At 43.1% G+C, this 16633-nt stretch overlaps 1 protein-coding gene and 1 pseudogene across 4 annotated transcripts; both read right to left on the reverse strand.

Annotated features, from left to right (window-relative positions):
• Window positions 1–1684: 1684 nt before the first annotated feature.
• ube2r2 (ubiquitin-conjugating enzyme E2R 2) lies at window positions 1685–12367 on the reverse strand. Of its 4 annotated transcripts, none has more exons than XM_029693266.1 (6): window positions 12037–12367; window positions 10902–11088; window positions 8718–8804; window positions 8520–8617; window positions 7521–7655; window positions 1685–4981 (listed from the first exon to the last, which is right to left on the reverse strand). In XM_029693266.1, the coding sequence occupies exons 2-6, from the start codon at window positions 11076–11078 to the stop codon at window positions 4690–4692; spliced, it is 789 nt and encodes a 262-aa protein (XP_029549126.1). In that variant the 5' UTR covers window positions 11079–11088; window positions 12037–12367; the 3' UTR covers window positions 1685–4689. The 4 variants fall into 4 exon arrangements, with proteins under 4 accessions (XP_029549126.1, XP_029549124.1, XP_029549125.1 ...); XM_029693264.1 differs by having other exon boundaries at window positions 10902–11091; XM_029693265.1 differs by having other exon boundaries at window positions 11754–12367.
• On the reverse strand, window positions 4075–4235 carry LOC115151232 (uncharacterized; annotated as a pseudogene).
• Window positions 12368–16633: the final 4266 nt, after the last annotated feature.

The raw sequence follows: 16633 nt of genomic DNA on the forward strand, positions 1-16633 counted from the left end.
CTTCTCTCTCCTCCCTCCTGTGATCTCTCATGTGGTGGAGAGGTTCAGTGACGTTTCAGTGTGTCAGGGATTCTTCATGGAGGAGACGACTCCAAATATCTCAGGTATTTTGGATGATGGGAACGTCCAGGACCAGAACCGCTTCATGCCGATTTGCCAGTTGTACAAGAACAACTACAGGTATGCGACACAAAAAAACAGATCCCTGTGTTCTCAGCCTACACCTTCACTGGTGCTACTAAAGGCAGACCAAATGTAACACGGATGATAGAACCCCAGCTTGAAGGGGGAAACGAGACAATGAGTCTGGAGTCAAAATGTGTAAATTACACACATCAGGCTGTGAACAAGGACTATAGGAACTCACTGAACACAACAGGTGAACAGAGGTCACCTGTTCCCAAATTTGCACGCGTCTGACAATGATACCAAGATTTCACCCTGACCAACAGTGTTGCTCAGGTAGAGTCCTCCAACAGTGGGAGCTGGTGTCGTATGGAGTGCAGTCAGACAAAGGCCTTTGGATAACTGCAATGACAATAACAATAAGACAAAAGGCTTTGTGGTGACCGGAGCGGTGCCCAGTAATGGCACTGTGAACTACACTCTGAACAGAGTGAACATCCCGTCTCTCCTGTGGACAGCCTACTGTTGTTTCAACAGCAAGGTGGGACAGACTGGACAGTGGATGGCCAAAGCACACTGGAGTCTGAACGAAAGGGAGGAACCCCCCAAAAAAGACTTGCCCCCGAAAACCCTGGCAGAGCTGCATAACATGCTGAACTCATTCTACCCAGGAGGTGTCCGGCTGTTTCCAGAGCACTGTCCGAGAGATTTTACGTCTGAGGACAGCGGACTTAAAAACCTTGAAGATTGTGAGTGTCTCTCTGCCTCCCCCTCTCCTCCAACCACTATCAGCATTGTTACTACTGCTCACTCTTGCGGAGATCTGGGGTTCAAAGGTCCTGCCCTTTGTGTGTCCTGGTGATGTGGTGCGCATTGTAAGCATGGGGACCACATTTGACCTGTGCTTGAGTTAAGTTGATCAACCTCATTCAGAAAATATTTCAATATTTTATTTAACACCAAGAAGACAATCATTCAACTTTGTCTATGCAAAGGAATTTGGTTTTAAATGTATATTTTGGGGGTGGTCTAAATGTATATTCCGATACACCAACACCAGTGAAATATTTTCTTGGGATTGAGTAGTCAACATGCGTTGACTCACTTGATCTATCATTGCAATGCCATTTTTTAAAATGACAAATTGTATCACTACATTATGAATATATATTAAAGTAATAAATCTATAAAAAAATTGAATGTGCAGTTTTGTGTGGTAAATCCAGTGAGAAACGTGGGTGTTTGGATACTTCCAAGATGAGGATATCTTAATTAACTTGTTCCAACCTGTTCATCTCAGATCAGCGTTTACCATGTAGTGGAACCCCTGCGTTCACCTATACAATTGTGTTGGATCAGATATTATAGTTCAAGGAAGAAATATGCACTTGAAAACTAGTTAAACTTCCTGCTTTTCAAAATGATTTGTTCTCCCATTTCTTAAAGTATGTCAAAGTACAGCAGCTGCCTTCTAAGAAACAGAAATTAGTTCAATACCAACTGGCACCATTGACAACAGATAACACTTATTTGAAGACATTCCAGACAATTCTGTCAATTCAACATTTTTAGAATATAAATTTAATAAGTGACATTTGCATCCTCAACACAATAGGAAGAGGAAATTAAATGAAAAACTACAAAACAAAGGAGGACTGCGTCGTCCATATCACTGGCTGTGGAAACAGTGAAGTAGTTTGTCCAAACGTGACCATTTTCAGCCACAGAGGGAAAAGCTCCTCAAAACACTGGTACACACACTTCGCAATAGAGAGATTCTGACAGCCTAGCATGTGGTCCTTCTAAATGAGTGACATTTTGACCTAGGATTCAGAACCAGGTAAATGCTGTTCCAACTGCCTGCTCCTCAACACGCAGAAGGCAAAAGTCAGTGAGAATAAGAACGCTGGGTCTCAACACTCAATGGCTTCCTTCCTAGTGGAAATGTATCCATTCCTTTCACCCATCAGTGATCACGAAGAAAAAGGGGGTGAAGAGAGGAAGCCATTTAAAGAGTATTGAGACATGGTTCGCACCGGTCGTTGACATCATATCCCTGAACGTCCAGTGGCTGAGGAGAAGGACAATCCATTTGTGATCCATCAGTCAACAATTTTTTTGACTTGAAGCCAGCCCCAGTGAGGGCGTCAGTTCAACAGAGCAAGGGAGGAGAAAAGTTTTCATTTTGATTCTGTTAGTCTTCCTCAGACTGATTAGTCAAGTCTCTCCCTTATAGTTGTTAAAAACAGGACAAATTTCACACATATCCATAACTGACTGATGGTCGTAGTGTTACTGGAAGTGGTCATGAAACATTTCCTTGGCATAGAATCCAGGCCAGCACCTCCTTGTGAGTGCGAGGTGCAACAGGTTCTGTGTTCCATTGAACGGGGTAATGGTAAAACACACGCGCACGGAAACATGAAAAGTGCAGGCCTAATGAGCACAGATGATAGATTGACTTGTCTGTGATGTCACCTCACTTACACATCCCAAGTATTTGCAGCAGAGTTCCAAGAAGCATCATTTTTTCCCACCCAAAAAAATGCAATTGTGCTCCATGTGTAACTCTGAATCACCAATGCAGCATGTGCTCAGTCACAAATTAGAAAAATCTACTTTCCTGGCTGATACATGTTGTTGATGACTAAATGTGCTCTTTTAGCTATATATGTGCTAACTAACATAAACCATGGCTAATGCCTTTTGGCATGTGTAAATAGTTGATTAAAATACAGAATACCACTTATTCAATTTCACTTTCCATTTTGACCGCCTGACTGGCTCGCATAGAATTCCAGGAGTTTGCGCCAATTCCAAGAAAGCATATCAAGAACGCGACAAGGAGCCTGGTCTGGTTTAGTTTTGTGAAGCATGGCCAACGGAACAGGGCAACACAGAAATAACAAAGAGAAGGAAACCCTGAATGGAGGTTGGAGGGGAAAAAGGTAGGAGACATGGGGATCGATAGTGTTGTTGGAGATTTGAAGTTCCCTCTGTAAACACACAACCACAAAATAAAAAAAGAATCTAAACAATACCAAGCTCAAGCTGAGGAGCAGTTTGAGTGAGCCCTCTCCAGGGATGTAGCAGTAAAGACATAAGGTGGGTAAACGCTGAATGAGTGCCAACAACACTTTTCACAACATATAGAGGTGCGTAGACGGCGTTAAGGTGCGTTTATCCTCCACTACATCCCTGGTTCTCTCCCAGTGAGAGTCTATGGAGGCCCTGAGGTTTGCAGGCAGGGAAAGGATGGATGGAAAGAGTGAAGGAGGATGTAATACTCCTGTGGTTCTGTGTCCGAGACGGCACATCCTCTCAGTACCCCATAAAGGCTCATAGTCATAATGTTTTGCTACGGAAAACAAAAATGTGCATTTCTTACTGGACAGTTGAAGATGGTAGTCCATCCCTGTTTCAGTCCATTTTGGTACCTAATGAACACCCCCCAGTTCTACAGGGATCAGAGTTCAGAGGTGAAACAGGAGGTGTTGGGTGAAGGTGGGGTCGGTCAGGGCAGAGTTTGTGTTGTGTCTGTAGGTTAAAGTTGATCGCCTTAAGAGTGAACAAACAGAACGACTGAGGCTGGCTGGCTGACAAAGCAGTGAGGGTGATAAGACAGACAGAAAGAGGGAAACATTGACAGTGCAAGACAGCATGCCTGACAAAACCGAGATTCAGCCATCCAGACAGTGAGACAGAGAAAGACCGAGACAGCCAGACGTACAACACAAAATGAAAGATTACCATGGTATGAAGGGGCCAAGAGGGGACCAAGTTCAGTGAGTTTGGCTTGAAAATTAAAGATTTAAGCCCAGAACAATCTTCTAGCAAATACATCTAGTGACATGACAAAATGCACAGTTGTTGGACATAAACAAAAGCAACCGCACCCAATGCTGTAAAGCAGCACGAACACCACATTTCATTTAGCAGCATCTTTCTTGTGTGTGCTCCATTACCAGAGGCACTGCAATACCGGGTGGTTCCGTAGAACAGACAGATTAAGCCCATTTTCCATCTCCCCGTTCTAAAATTCTGTTCAGATTTTAAACTGACAAGAACAGATACTACACTTGATCTTAGCCTAAAGGCAGAGATTATCTGCACATTTTGCAACAAACTAGCTCCCCTTGGGTTTGGATGTTTGTTTGTGTTTATGTTCAACAACTATCTTCTTTCTATCAAGCTATCAGACCAGGGAGGCAGGCTTTGACTATATGACCATTGAGTAAGGAAACCAAAAGCATGCATTAAAGTCACATTTCAAAAGGAGAAATTAAAACATTTCCGACTCCATCTGTGCTAAAAATATAATTTTAACTACACAAATTATATTCGCTGAGATATTCAATATTTTTCATTGTTGTACGCGCCTTTAATTGGAATCCACTCAAATTGAGGAGTCCTATTTGTCCAGTTATTATTTGACTATCAATGCACCAGATGACGTACATGTGTTTATCTTAGGGGATGTCAAAGCTTAACAGGATCAGAAGGGAGGCTAGGATTGGACGTAGCAGGGTGTAAGGCGTCAATTTAGGGCGTCCATCATCACCATCAAGAGTCCTCGTTCCCAGAATCCTCCTGGTCATCGTCATAGCAGCAAGTAGAGACGCCTCCTCCTTCACTTGTCCCACCTGCCTCTCCTCCTGACTCCATGTCATTATCTTCCTCCTCTTCATCCTCTTCTTCCTCCTCCTCCATGTCATCGTCGTAGAGGTCGTCGTAGAGTAGGTCTGAGCTGCTGTCCTGGGAGGGAACCCGGGTCTGGACGCAGTACTCTGCCAGCGTGGTGGGTACCTTGACACCGTCGCGCTCCGCCTCCGCCACCGTGGACACCACCTGCTTCCTGTGGGAGGTGAAGAGAAGTCATAAAGGTCTCACTCACTGTGTGTGTGTGTGTGTGTGTGTGTGTGTGTGGTAGGGCTGTCCCTGGCAAAACAAAATCTTGGTCAACCGAGAGTCATCCTGTTCTTTCGACCAATCGATTGGTCAAAATGTTTAAACTTATAGACAGACGACACACCCTGTGTTTGAATAAAACCAACTACATACGCACTGAGCTTGTCTGATGTTTTAAGAACACCGTTTGATTAAATAATTAAAACACAAATGGCTCAAGAAAGCGTCCAATGGTCACACTGTGTTAAAACAAATGTTTTACAGTGAGAGCCTGTGTGACTGACACAAGTTGTCTCACTCTCATCCCTACTGCAGCAAAAAGGCACCACAGCACAGCAAGTGTGTATTGCGCTGTCTGTGCTGAAACTGCAACATCATTACAGCCATTTTGTTTATTACTTGTTTAACTGAAAAAAGTTATATTACCGAAATCCCTAATTTGTTTATAAACAACATGCCCTAAACCCTTGCTCTCTTTACATGCAACATGTAAGCATCGCATGCATGTGACCAATAGGGCCTGACCTATAGCCTATCATAATCACATCAATAAATTGGTTATTACAAACTCCGAACACAGTAACACGTGAAAGCAAAATGGATGCGGAGGATGTGAAAAATAACACCAAAACAGGCGAATGTTTACTGGTTGCTCAGGAGGGAAAGGAGAAATCAGATCTGTGGAAAACATTTGACTTAGTTGTGGAAAATACTAAAGCTCAAGCATTGCATGAGTATTATGAGTGCCAAAAAGATGCTGTTAGATTACAATATTATTACTTATTCTGACCATTTGGAACAGTGGGGCAGCAGGTAGCCTAGTGGTTAAAGTGTTGGGCCAGTAACCGAAAGGTTGCTGAATCGAATCCCCGAGCTGACAAGGTAAAAATCTGTCATTCTGCCCCTGATCAAGGCAGTTAACACTCTGTTCCCCGGTAGGCCGTCATTGTAAATAAGAATGTTCTTAACTGACTTGCCAAGTTAAATAAAGGTTAAATAAATAACTTTTTTTTTTTAAACACAAAATAAAGTGTACCAGAGAGAGTAAAAAAATTAATATAGCCTTTATTACAGCATACAAATTATTCAAAGCTCCCTTTATTTAATTTCAAAACTAAAATGCTTGATTGCATTTCAAAACATGAATGTCTCGTATGCTGTGTGATGACATGAACAAATTAATAATTGATTCACCGATACAGTAGCCTATATTTTGAATTATAGGCCTAAGTTACGGTATTAAGACTAAACAGGATGCACTCTTAGGCCTACAGCTCGATGGTGGTTATACAAGGCTGCTATACTAAGCCTACTAATGATAATGACATTACTTATTATAATGATGATCATAATAATTGTAATAATAATAATAATAAGGAGATCAAGAAAAAGGAGAGTATAGGAGCGAGACCTGCGTGCGTATTATGTGTGACAAATAGGTGCTGTTAAATTACAATATTTTTCTGCTTGTTTGGAACAGTGTAAACATTAAATAAATAAGTAATACCAGTCTGTTCTAACAAAAACAAATTGTAAAGCCGAATCTGAAATTGCTTTATGTGATATTTTGCATGAGGCTTGGTGCTCACGGAATAAGTAGGCTATTTAACGGGGCGGCAGGTAGTCTAGTGGTTAGAGCGTTGGACTAGTAACCGAAAGGTTGCAAGCTCGAATCCCCGAGCTGACAAGGTAAAAATCTGTGGTTCTGCCCCTGAACAAGGCAGTTAACTCACTGTTCCCTGGTAGGCCATCATTGTAAATAAGAATTTGTTCTTAACTGAACTTAACTGACTTGCCTAGTTAAATAAAAAGGTAAAAAAAATATATACAAAAATATTTAAAAAACACTCAGGCAACAGAAGCAGGATCTGTCTTACTTATGTAGACATACTGTATATGGATGATTTATAAAGCCAGGTTATTGATTATAGACCTAATTAAGTTGGGGTTTCTTTCCTCAATTTTCTTAGACAATTAGGCTGAGGAAAAGGCTGTTTCCTTGCCTCTGCTGCTGCAGCTGCCTTCGCTGCATTGTTCTCAATCCCAATATGATGGTTAACTTCGTTATTATGCACGTAGCAACATAGGGAAAGGCGCCAATTCTACAGGGAACTGAAGATTATGTTTCAGAACAGCAGACAGCGACCGTATCCAATGCGGGAGAAAGGGCACTTGTAATAAAATAATATTTGATTTATTAGTGTTGCACCAACATTTTTACATAATATAACCATATATAATTTCCATATCACGTCTTAGAGTGATGGACTGTGCCATCCCCCACATCCTCCACAATTGGTTAATACACTGAGACAGGCGTCTTGTGCACCACGAAATAAAAAAATATATTGGTTGACCAACAGCCTATCGACCAAACAATCGACCAGTAGACTAAATGGGGTCAGCCCTAGTGTGTGGGTAAGCCAACTTGTTTGTTGTGAAAAGGGTACTCAATGGTTGGGTTAGTGTGCGTATGTTCTTCCTACCTGATAATCTCTGCGTACTCCTTGTCCTTGCCCTTGCTGTCCCTCCACTTGCGGAACATAACTGAGGCATCCACGTTGGCCGGGGAGAAGGTGTTGGGCTCATTCAGCAGAGAGATCACACTCAGCAAAATGGTCCTGTACACACACACACGTCACTAATAGGACTTTATGTCCTCTAAAACGTACCCATTACCTTATAGTGTATAGTTAACCTTAGCTTACCTTCTAAGTAATGTGGCCTTCATTTCCTTGAGTGGGTGAGTTATCTGACCTGACTTCCTCTGTGAGAGCAGTGTTACCTCACCATCCCCCATTGTTGCTCCATTAGATGCTACTTCCTCTCTGGGTGGTTGGTTAAACACACACTCAAAACGTTCAACCTGCCCCGGGGGTTGAGGAATTGTCCCACCGACTGCCATGTGTCTTTGACACTTTTACGGCTGTTAGGGACTGTGTCTATTCCTAAGCTCTGCATTTTAAACATTTGACATATTTGAGCAGTTATGATGACACATCATATTGTATTTTTGTTTCCCCCAAGTATCCGGTAAGATGTGAAGTCAATGGCTCTTTCTGCCGATGTAATCCAGTGTCACTTGAATCAACTTATATTGTAAATGTTGATTGTCTTTTTGTGGAAAACTGCTAAAAATGTGTAAAAGTCAAATCAAATTTGATTTGTCACATGCACCGAATACAACTGGTGTAGACTTTAGCGTGAACTGCTTGCTTACGAGTCCTTCCCGATGCAGAGTTTAAAAATAAAAATGGAGCTATACACAGGGAGCATCAATGAAGTGAGCTAGACCAACCTACATCAAATACATCATTTCAAATATGTAAACACACTTTGGTTTTATAGCTTGACCCGCATGCAAGGTGGGGGGACTTTTTACTTTTAAGACTATTCCATTGGTTCTGTTGTTCCATTGAGCTAAATTAAGCAAACCTCAAATATGTATATATGTGTTGAACCAGGTTTGGAGCTAGGTGAGGTACCTGACATTCTGAGTGGGGTTCCACCTCTCTGAGGGGAGCTCCCCGCTCTGGGGGTCGTCGACGGGAGGGTGAAGGATGGAGATACACACGTCGCCGTTCTGTTGGAACACGACCTGTCAACTTCTGGATGGAGAAAACTCTTCAAATATGTTTGAATTCATATACATTGGGAATACATTAACTGGGCTTAACTCTTACCTCATAGATGTTGGGATGCCACATCTTTGTTAAAAAACGGAAGGTCGGAGGGGAGTAGGGGTAGTCAATGGGGAACTTGATGTGAGACTGATAGAGAGACACAGAAATTGCCATCAGCTTCAAACATTTAATTGAATTGACAGCCAAATAACTCTTGACAATTACAGTTAGATACAATTCGGCATGAGAATGATCCTGGTTTGTAGGTCATTTTAGTGTGTATGAGTTACTGGGTGCCACGTGTGTGTGTGTTTGTGCCTGCATGTGTACATGTACAGAAGTATGTGCATGCACGTGTGCGACTAAATGTACTTCTCTATCGCTACCTCCCACCTGTCTATATGAATTGTGCCAATTCAGCAAAATCCAATCACACACAGAGCTTGTTATATGTGCAAAATTCCAGGCCTGTGCCATCATCACACTACCATAGCCATTCAATTTGACACATATATACTGCCTCTCTCCACTGTGTGTAATCCACTGTATAAATTAATCCACTATCAAAATGAAACCAAAGAGAAGTGTGAGAACATTCTGTCCAGCTGCCCCAGCCCTTTGGGGAGCATTGCTCTGCTTCCAGATAGCATTCGCACCATTTCAAAACATGCCCTGTGCAGACATGTTGAGGTCAGTGTGAACTTTACCTTTGACACTCTTCACTATGCTCCCCTTTTGGATCAGTTCCCTCTACGGCGCCTATATTTTAAAAATTCTAAACAGAGCACGTATAACAGGTGCAAACAGTAGCTTACTTGTTATAGGCATACTTCTGCCTCAACCACTAGCTGAAAACCTAGTCTACAAATCCAGAAAAGGTTGGAATGTGATGACATTTAATGATTGTAAACTGGATTTATGGTTGAGAAGGCATCATATAAAAGCATATTTTTTATATCTGTTAAGACAGTTTATCTGGTCCGATAGCCAGACAAACACATGTGGTTGCCCAAAAAAATTACACAACCAGTATACAACCTGACCATGAAATCACTCACAAAATATGTTATAATGATCATTGCATCTATGTCAATGCAATCAGTTTTGCCTTCTTGGAAGAGTTTGCATGCCCTGGGCTGGATGTGAACTCTCACCAAACTGATATGCTAATGTGGAGGACTAGCCACACTGAATAAGTTATACAGGGCAAAAGGAGAAGAGCCTCATCATGCCCTTCTCTCTCTACCTCTATGCTGAGATGCCATTTATATCCGTCCACAGCTAAAAATAGGAGTCTGGAGCATAACGATCACACTGCAAGGGGGAAAGAGGCCGGGTGGGGGGGGGGGGGGGGGAAGAGACCGGGTAGGAAGGGGGGGAAAGAGACCCGGGTAGGAAGGGGGGGAAAGAGACCCGGGTAGGAAGGGGGGGGGGAAAGAGACCCGGGTAGGAAGGGGGGGGGGGAAAGAGACCCGGGTAGGAAGGGGGGGGAAAGAGACCCGGGTAGGAAGGGGGGGGAAAGAGACCCGGGTAGGAAGGGGGGGGAAAGAGACCCGGGTAGGAAGGGGGGGGGAAAGAGACCCGGGTAGGAAGGGGGGGGGAAAGAGACCCGGGTAGGAAGGGGGGGGGAAAGAGACCCGGGTAGGAAGGGGGGGGGAAAGAGACCCGGGTAGGAAGGGGGGGGGAAAGAGACCCGGGTAGGAAGGGGGGGGAAAGAGACCCGGGTAGGAAGGGGGGGGAAAGAGACCCGGGTAGGAAGGGTGGGGAAAGAGACCCGGGTAGGAAGGGTGGGGAAAGAGACCCGGGTAGGAAGGGGGGGAAAAGAGACCCGGGTAGGAAGGGGGGGGGAAGAGACCCGGGTAGGAAGGGGGGGGAAAGAGACCCGGGTAGGAAGGGGGGGGAAAGAGACCCGGGTAGGAAGGGGGGGGGAAAGAGACCCGGGTAGGAAGGGGGGGGGGGAAAGAGACCCGGGTAGAAAGGGGGGGGGGGAAGAGACCCGGGTAGGAAGGGGGGGAAAGATACCCGAGTAGGAAGGGGGTGAAAGAGACCGGGTAGGAAGGGGGGGGAAAGATACCCGGGTAGGAAAGGAGAGCGTGGGAGAATGGAAGACTGAAATAGTGACAGGGAGTGAGAAAGGAGGGAGAACCACCTGAACACGTCATACACACGCACAAACATGCTACACAACGTGTTGAGCATCCAATGAATGACCCTCCCTTCCCCATCCCTCCACAGTTGCCTCACCTTAAAGTAGCCTCCCTCGTACAGTGTGTTAGGGGGGCCAAAGATGGCCACCTCCCAGTTATAAAGGTCTGACTCCTCCACCAGGCCGATGCGGAAGCCCTCCACCGGCTGATCCTGCAGGGACTTGAGTTCCATCATCAGGGCCTTCTGGGAGCTGGGCGTCGAATGGTGGGCCATGGCTATCCCACTTCTGACACCAGTCCGCACAAAGAGAGGGAAAGTGGGAAATTAGGGGAAATGGAGAGAGGAGAAATGGATGTTAAGGTAACTTTAAAAAGTGTACAACACTCATTTCAGAATTTCCTCCTTGTGGGTTGGCTAATTTAATTACGTTTTAATAATGGCACAACCCAATCAAACAATGCCAAGTTCACGTGTTAGTCGGAACTAGGAATCGTCAGACTTGTTCTGTGGTTGTAGCTATACACGTGCCGCGTTCAACCAGTTAGCAAGTCAGAAATGTTCCTAGTTTAGACAAGCAAATCAACACGGCACAATAACTGGGCCTTGTTGGCTTACTGGCTACAATAAATACATAGGCCTGTAACAATATTATACATGCATATAAGGGAGGTGGTTAAGCTGGAAACTCCCGGAACCTAATGAGCAATATCAACAAACAATAGTTTAACTTCGAAAAGATTTGAGTTAGGCTATTAAGTAAAAGTTGCATGACGTTTGAGTACTGAGAGGGCAATGACGAGACTAGCAAACGGCAACATCATATGTAATCATTAGTTACGAACTCAAAGCAGGACAAGCTCTGTATTCGTGTAGCAAAGCCTGGCGCTGACTGCAACGATTAGGCCTTTGACAACTCAAACGGATTCAAGTTAATGACACACGAATTACCTCTATCCACTCAGCGTTTGTACTATATTGTACCGTTTCAATGGGATAAAGCAAGACGTTTCTTTTGTAGCCAACTGCTGAAGCATACACAGTCAAATCAATGGCACATATCAAGTTGTTGACAGTGTTCTATCAAGCTAGGCGACAGGAACACAGTGAAACAATGTTGTCCTCGCGTGGTATTTTTCTTCTTTGTGCCACTCTTTGAACTAACGTTAGCACACTATTTTAGCCATTATTGGGTCCAAAACTCTAGCGACGATTTGCTCTCGCTGACATTTACCCAGTCTCGCCTGGTTAACGTTAGCCCCCGTTTGGACAGGCAGTCGCTCAGCTGACTCCCTGCTTGTTTGTTTATCTGCTCTTTTCTGGCAGCTCGAACTTCTCCACACGTCAGCTCAACCCCCACCAAGTAACTTGAAAAAAGAAACAGCCTTCTCTCTCCACAACATTTCCTCCACCGCCACGTCGAGAGGTCTGTAATTTATCGAGCTAACTTTCGTGGAAAAGGCAGTCCGTCGAAGCTTTGCACTTACGAACTACACTGAATTTGATCGATTTCTATTTTCACCCTATCGATGCTTCCGGCTATCATTGCGCGTGTCTGTCTCTCCACGACGTACTTGCGTAGATAGACTCACGTCCGACATGCGCGGTCCTCTCAGAGGTGCACATTTTTTCTTGTCTAGTAGGTTTTGTAACGCAATGACAGTTTACATAATTTAACGTAATTTAGGCCTATAGTTTTTCCTCATGTATAATTTACAGATAGAGTTGAGACTATGGACTGTCAATAGTGACATGAAAATATGGTGAATTGGAACCCATGCACAGATTCTAATCTAGGGCAGGGTTACGCACACTTGGTCCTGGGGGCCTCCCCTGGGTGTACGTTTTGGTTTTTGCCCTAGAACTACACAGCTGATTCAAATAACCAACTCATTATCAAGGTTTGATTATTTGAATCAGCTGTGTAGTGCCTGGGCCAACACCAAAACGTGCACCCAGGGGGCCCCAGGACCGAGTTTGGGAAACCCTGATCTAGGGTATAAAACCCTCAATGGTGATTGGTCTGTGTAGGCCTACTCATTGTCAAACTAATACCATTAAAGCAAAAACAAGTTAGTCACTCTAGAACATGTTAGAATGCTTACGCTAGTCTTGTCACCAACGAGAGGTGTGTGCGTGATTCTCTTTGGTGTGAGCATTATTGAATCCAAGAGATGGTGCATGCTAGACCCTGCAGAAAGTATTCATACCCCTTGACTCATTACACATTTTGTTGTTACAGCCTGAAAAATTGATTAAATCGTTTTTTCCTCACCCATCTACACACAATAACCCATAACAACAATGTGAAAACATGTTTTTAGAAATGTTTGCAAATTTATTGAAAATTAAATACAGAAATATTGAATTTACATAAGTATTCACGCCCCTGAGTCAATACTTTGTAGAAGCACCTTTAGGCAGCAATTACATCTGTGAGTCTTTCTGAGTCTGTAAGAGCTTTCCACACCTGGATTGTGCAACATTTCCCTTATTATTTTCAACATTCTTCAAGCTCTGTCAAATTGGTTGTTGATCATTGCTAGACAAGCATTTTCAGGTCTTCCCATAGATTTTCAAGTAGATTTAAGTCAAAACTCGGCCACTCAGGAACATTCACTGTCTTTTCGGTAGGCAACTCCAGTGAAGATTTGGCCTTGTGTTTTAGGTTATTGTCCTGCTGAAAAGTTAATTAATCTCCCAGTGTCTGGTGGAAAGCAGACTGAACCAGGTTTTCCTCTAGGATTTTGCCTGTGCTTAGCTCCATTCCGTTTATTTTTTATCCTGAACAACTCCCCAGTCCTTAACGATTACAAGCATACCATAACATGATGCAGCCACCACTATGCTTGAAAATATGGAGAGTGGTACTCAGTAATGTGTTGGATTGTATTTGCCCCAAACATAACACTTTGTATTCAGGACAAAAAGTTAATTGCTTTGCGACAATTTTTGCAGTATTACTTCAGTGCCTTGTTTCAAACAGGATGCATGTTTTGGAAGATTCGTATTATGTACAAGCTTCCTTCTTTCCACTCTGTCAATTAGGTTAGTATTGTGGAGTAACTACAATGTTGTTCATCCATCCTCAGTTTTCCCCTATCACAGCCATTAAACTCTGTAACGGTTTCAGTCACCATTGGTCTTATGATGAAATCCTTACCGTCAACTGAGTAAGGAAGGACACATGTATCTTTGTAGTGACTGGGTGTATTGATACACCATCCAAAGTGTAATTAATAACTTCACCATGCTCAAAGGGATATTCAATGTCTGCTTTATTGTTTATTTTTACCCATCTACCAATAGGTGCCCTTCTTTGCGAGGCATTGGAAAACCTCACTGATCTTTGTGGTTGAGTTTGTGTTTGAAATTCACAGCTCGACTGAGGGACCTTACAGATAATAGTGTTTTTTTCCAAATCAAATCAAATGTTATTTGTCACATGCGCCAAATACAACAGGTGAAATGCTTACTTACAAGCCTTTAACCAACAATGCAAGAAAAATATGTGTTGACTAAAAAATAGATGAGTAAAATTTAATTTTTTGAAATAAAGATTTATTTAAAGAGCAGCAGTAAAATAACAGTACGGGGGGTATCGGTACATGGTCAATGTGTGGTGGCACAGGTTAGTCGAGGTAATTAAGGTAATATGTACATATAAGTAGAGTTAAAGTGACTATGCATAGATAATAAACATAGAGTATTGGCGCTCCGGTACCATTTGCCGTGCGGTAGCAGAGAGAACAGTCTATGACTAGGGTGACTGGAGTCTTTGAGAATTTTTAGGGCCTTCCTCTGACACCGCCTGGTATACAGGTCCTGGATGGCAGGAAGCTTGGCCCCAGTGATGTACTGGGTCAGACGCACTACCCTCTGTAGTGCCTTACAGTCGGAGGCCAAGCAGTTGCCATACCAGGCAGTGATGGTAGTGATGCAACCACAGCCTCGTCGATGAGAATGGGGGCATCATTCAAAAATCATGTTAAACACCATAAATGCACACAGGGTGAGTCCATGCAACTTATTATGCAACTTATTATGTGACTTGTTAAGCACCTTTTTACTCCTGATCATATTTAGGCTCGCCATAACAAAGGGGTTGAATACTTATTGACTCAAGACATTTCAGCTTTTCATGTTTAATTCATTTATTAAAAAACATAAATCAACGTTGGGGTATTGTGGGTATGCCATTGCATTTTAAAAAGCATTTAATCTATTTCAAATTCAGGCTGTAACACAACAAAATGTGGAAAAAGTAAAGAAGTACATTCGTAAAGTATTCAGACCCCTTCACTTTTTCCACATTTTGTTATTTTACAGCCTTATTCTAAAATGTATAAAATATTTTTTTCCCTCATCAATCTATACACAATACCACATAATGAGACAAGAGCACCAGAGTTCCACTGTAGAGATGGGAGAACCTTCCAGAAGGACAACCATCTCTGCAGCACTCCACCAATCAGACCTTTATGGTAGAGTGGCCAGATGGAAGGCACTCCTCACTAAATGGCACATGACAGCCCGCTTGGAGTTTGCCACAAGTCACCTCATGACTCTCAGACCATGAGAAACAAGATTCTCTGGTCTGATGAAACCAGGAAGTCTTTGGATTGAAGTCTTTGGACTGAATGCCAAGCATCACATCTGAAACCTGGTGGTGGTGGCAGCATCATGCAGTGGGGATGTTTTTCAGCAGCAGGGAGACTAGTCACGATCGAGGGAAAGATGAACGGAGCAAAGTACAGAGAGATCCTTGATGAAAACCTGCTCCAGCCAAGACAACGCAGGAGTGGATTTGGAACAAGTCTCTGAATGTCCTTGAGTGGCCCAGCCAGAGCCCAGACTTGAACCCGATCTAACATCTCTGGAGAGACCTGAAATAGCTGTGCAGCAACGCTCTCCATCCAACCTGAAAGAGCTTGAGAGAATCTGCAGAGAAGAATGGGAGAAACTCCCCAAATACAGATGTGACAAGCATGTAGCGTCATACCCAAGAAGAGTCGAGGCTGTAATCACTGCCAAACGTGATTCAACAAAGTACTGAGTAAAGGGCCTGAATACCTATGTAAAATTTCCGGTTTTTATTTTTAATAAATTTGCTAACATTTCTAAAAACCTGTTTTTGCTTTGTCTTTATGGGGTATTGTGTGTAGATTGATGAGGGGGAAAAAACAATGTAATACATTTTAGAATAAGGCTGTAACGTAACAATGTGGATAAAGTCAAGGGTTCTGAATACTTCACGAATGCACTGTATATGGCTCTGATGCATGCCACACGAATTAATGGGAAGGATAGACAATCCAAAATTATGATAATCTAGATTTCTCAATCATTAGGTATTGAGGCATTTTCCTAAACTGGATCTTTGCATCATAAAGGCTACTGTGGTACAGTACACTTGCATTTGACTGTTGATGACATGACTATTGATTTGATAACGTAGTTCTGATTTTATCCTTGATCAAAGCTTTGGAAGGAATATAAGTGTGTGGCTGATCTTAGTTTCATTCAAGGCACAATCTGGGATATTACCTGCTGTTCAATTGTCATTTGAATTAGCATATCATATTGTAGGGAACTTAGACTGACACCCAGCCATCTCGTCAAGAGACTCAGGATTGAGTTGGGCTACCCACCCGGATTCGTTATGTTGGTGTTAGAAGTGGGATGGTTCCCTGGTATGGCCATTGAAAGTATGGGCACAAGGGAATTGTGAGAGTGAAGCATGGGGACATGTTTTTAGAATGAAGGGTGTTGAGTAGTGACCTTGGTACAACACCTTACCTGGACCTATTTGTGTAATGCATAAGGTGTTG

Source organism: Salmo trutta, chromosome 16 (assembly GCF_901001165.1).
Source record: "Salmo trutta chromosome 16, fSalTru1.1, whole genome shotgun sequence".
Classification (NCBI taxonomy): Eukaryota; Metazoa; Chordata; class Actinopteri; order Salmoniformes; family Salmonidae; genus Salmo; species Salmo trutta.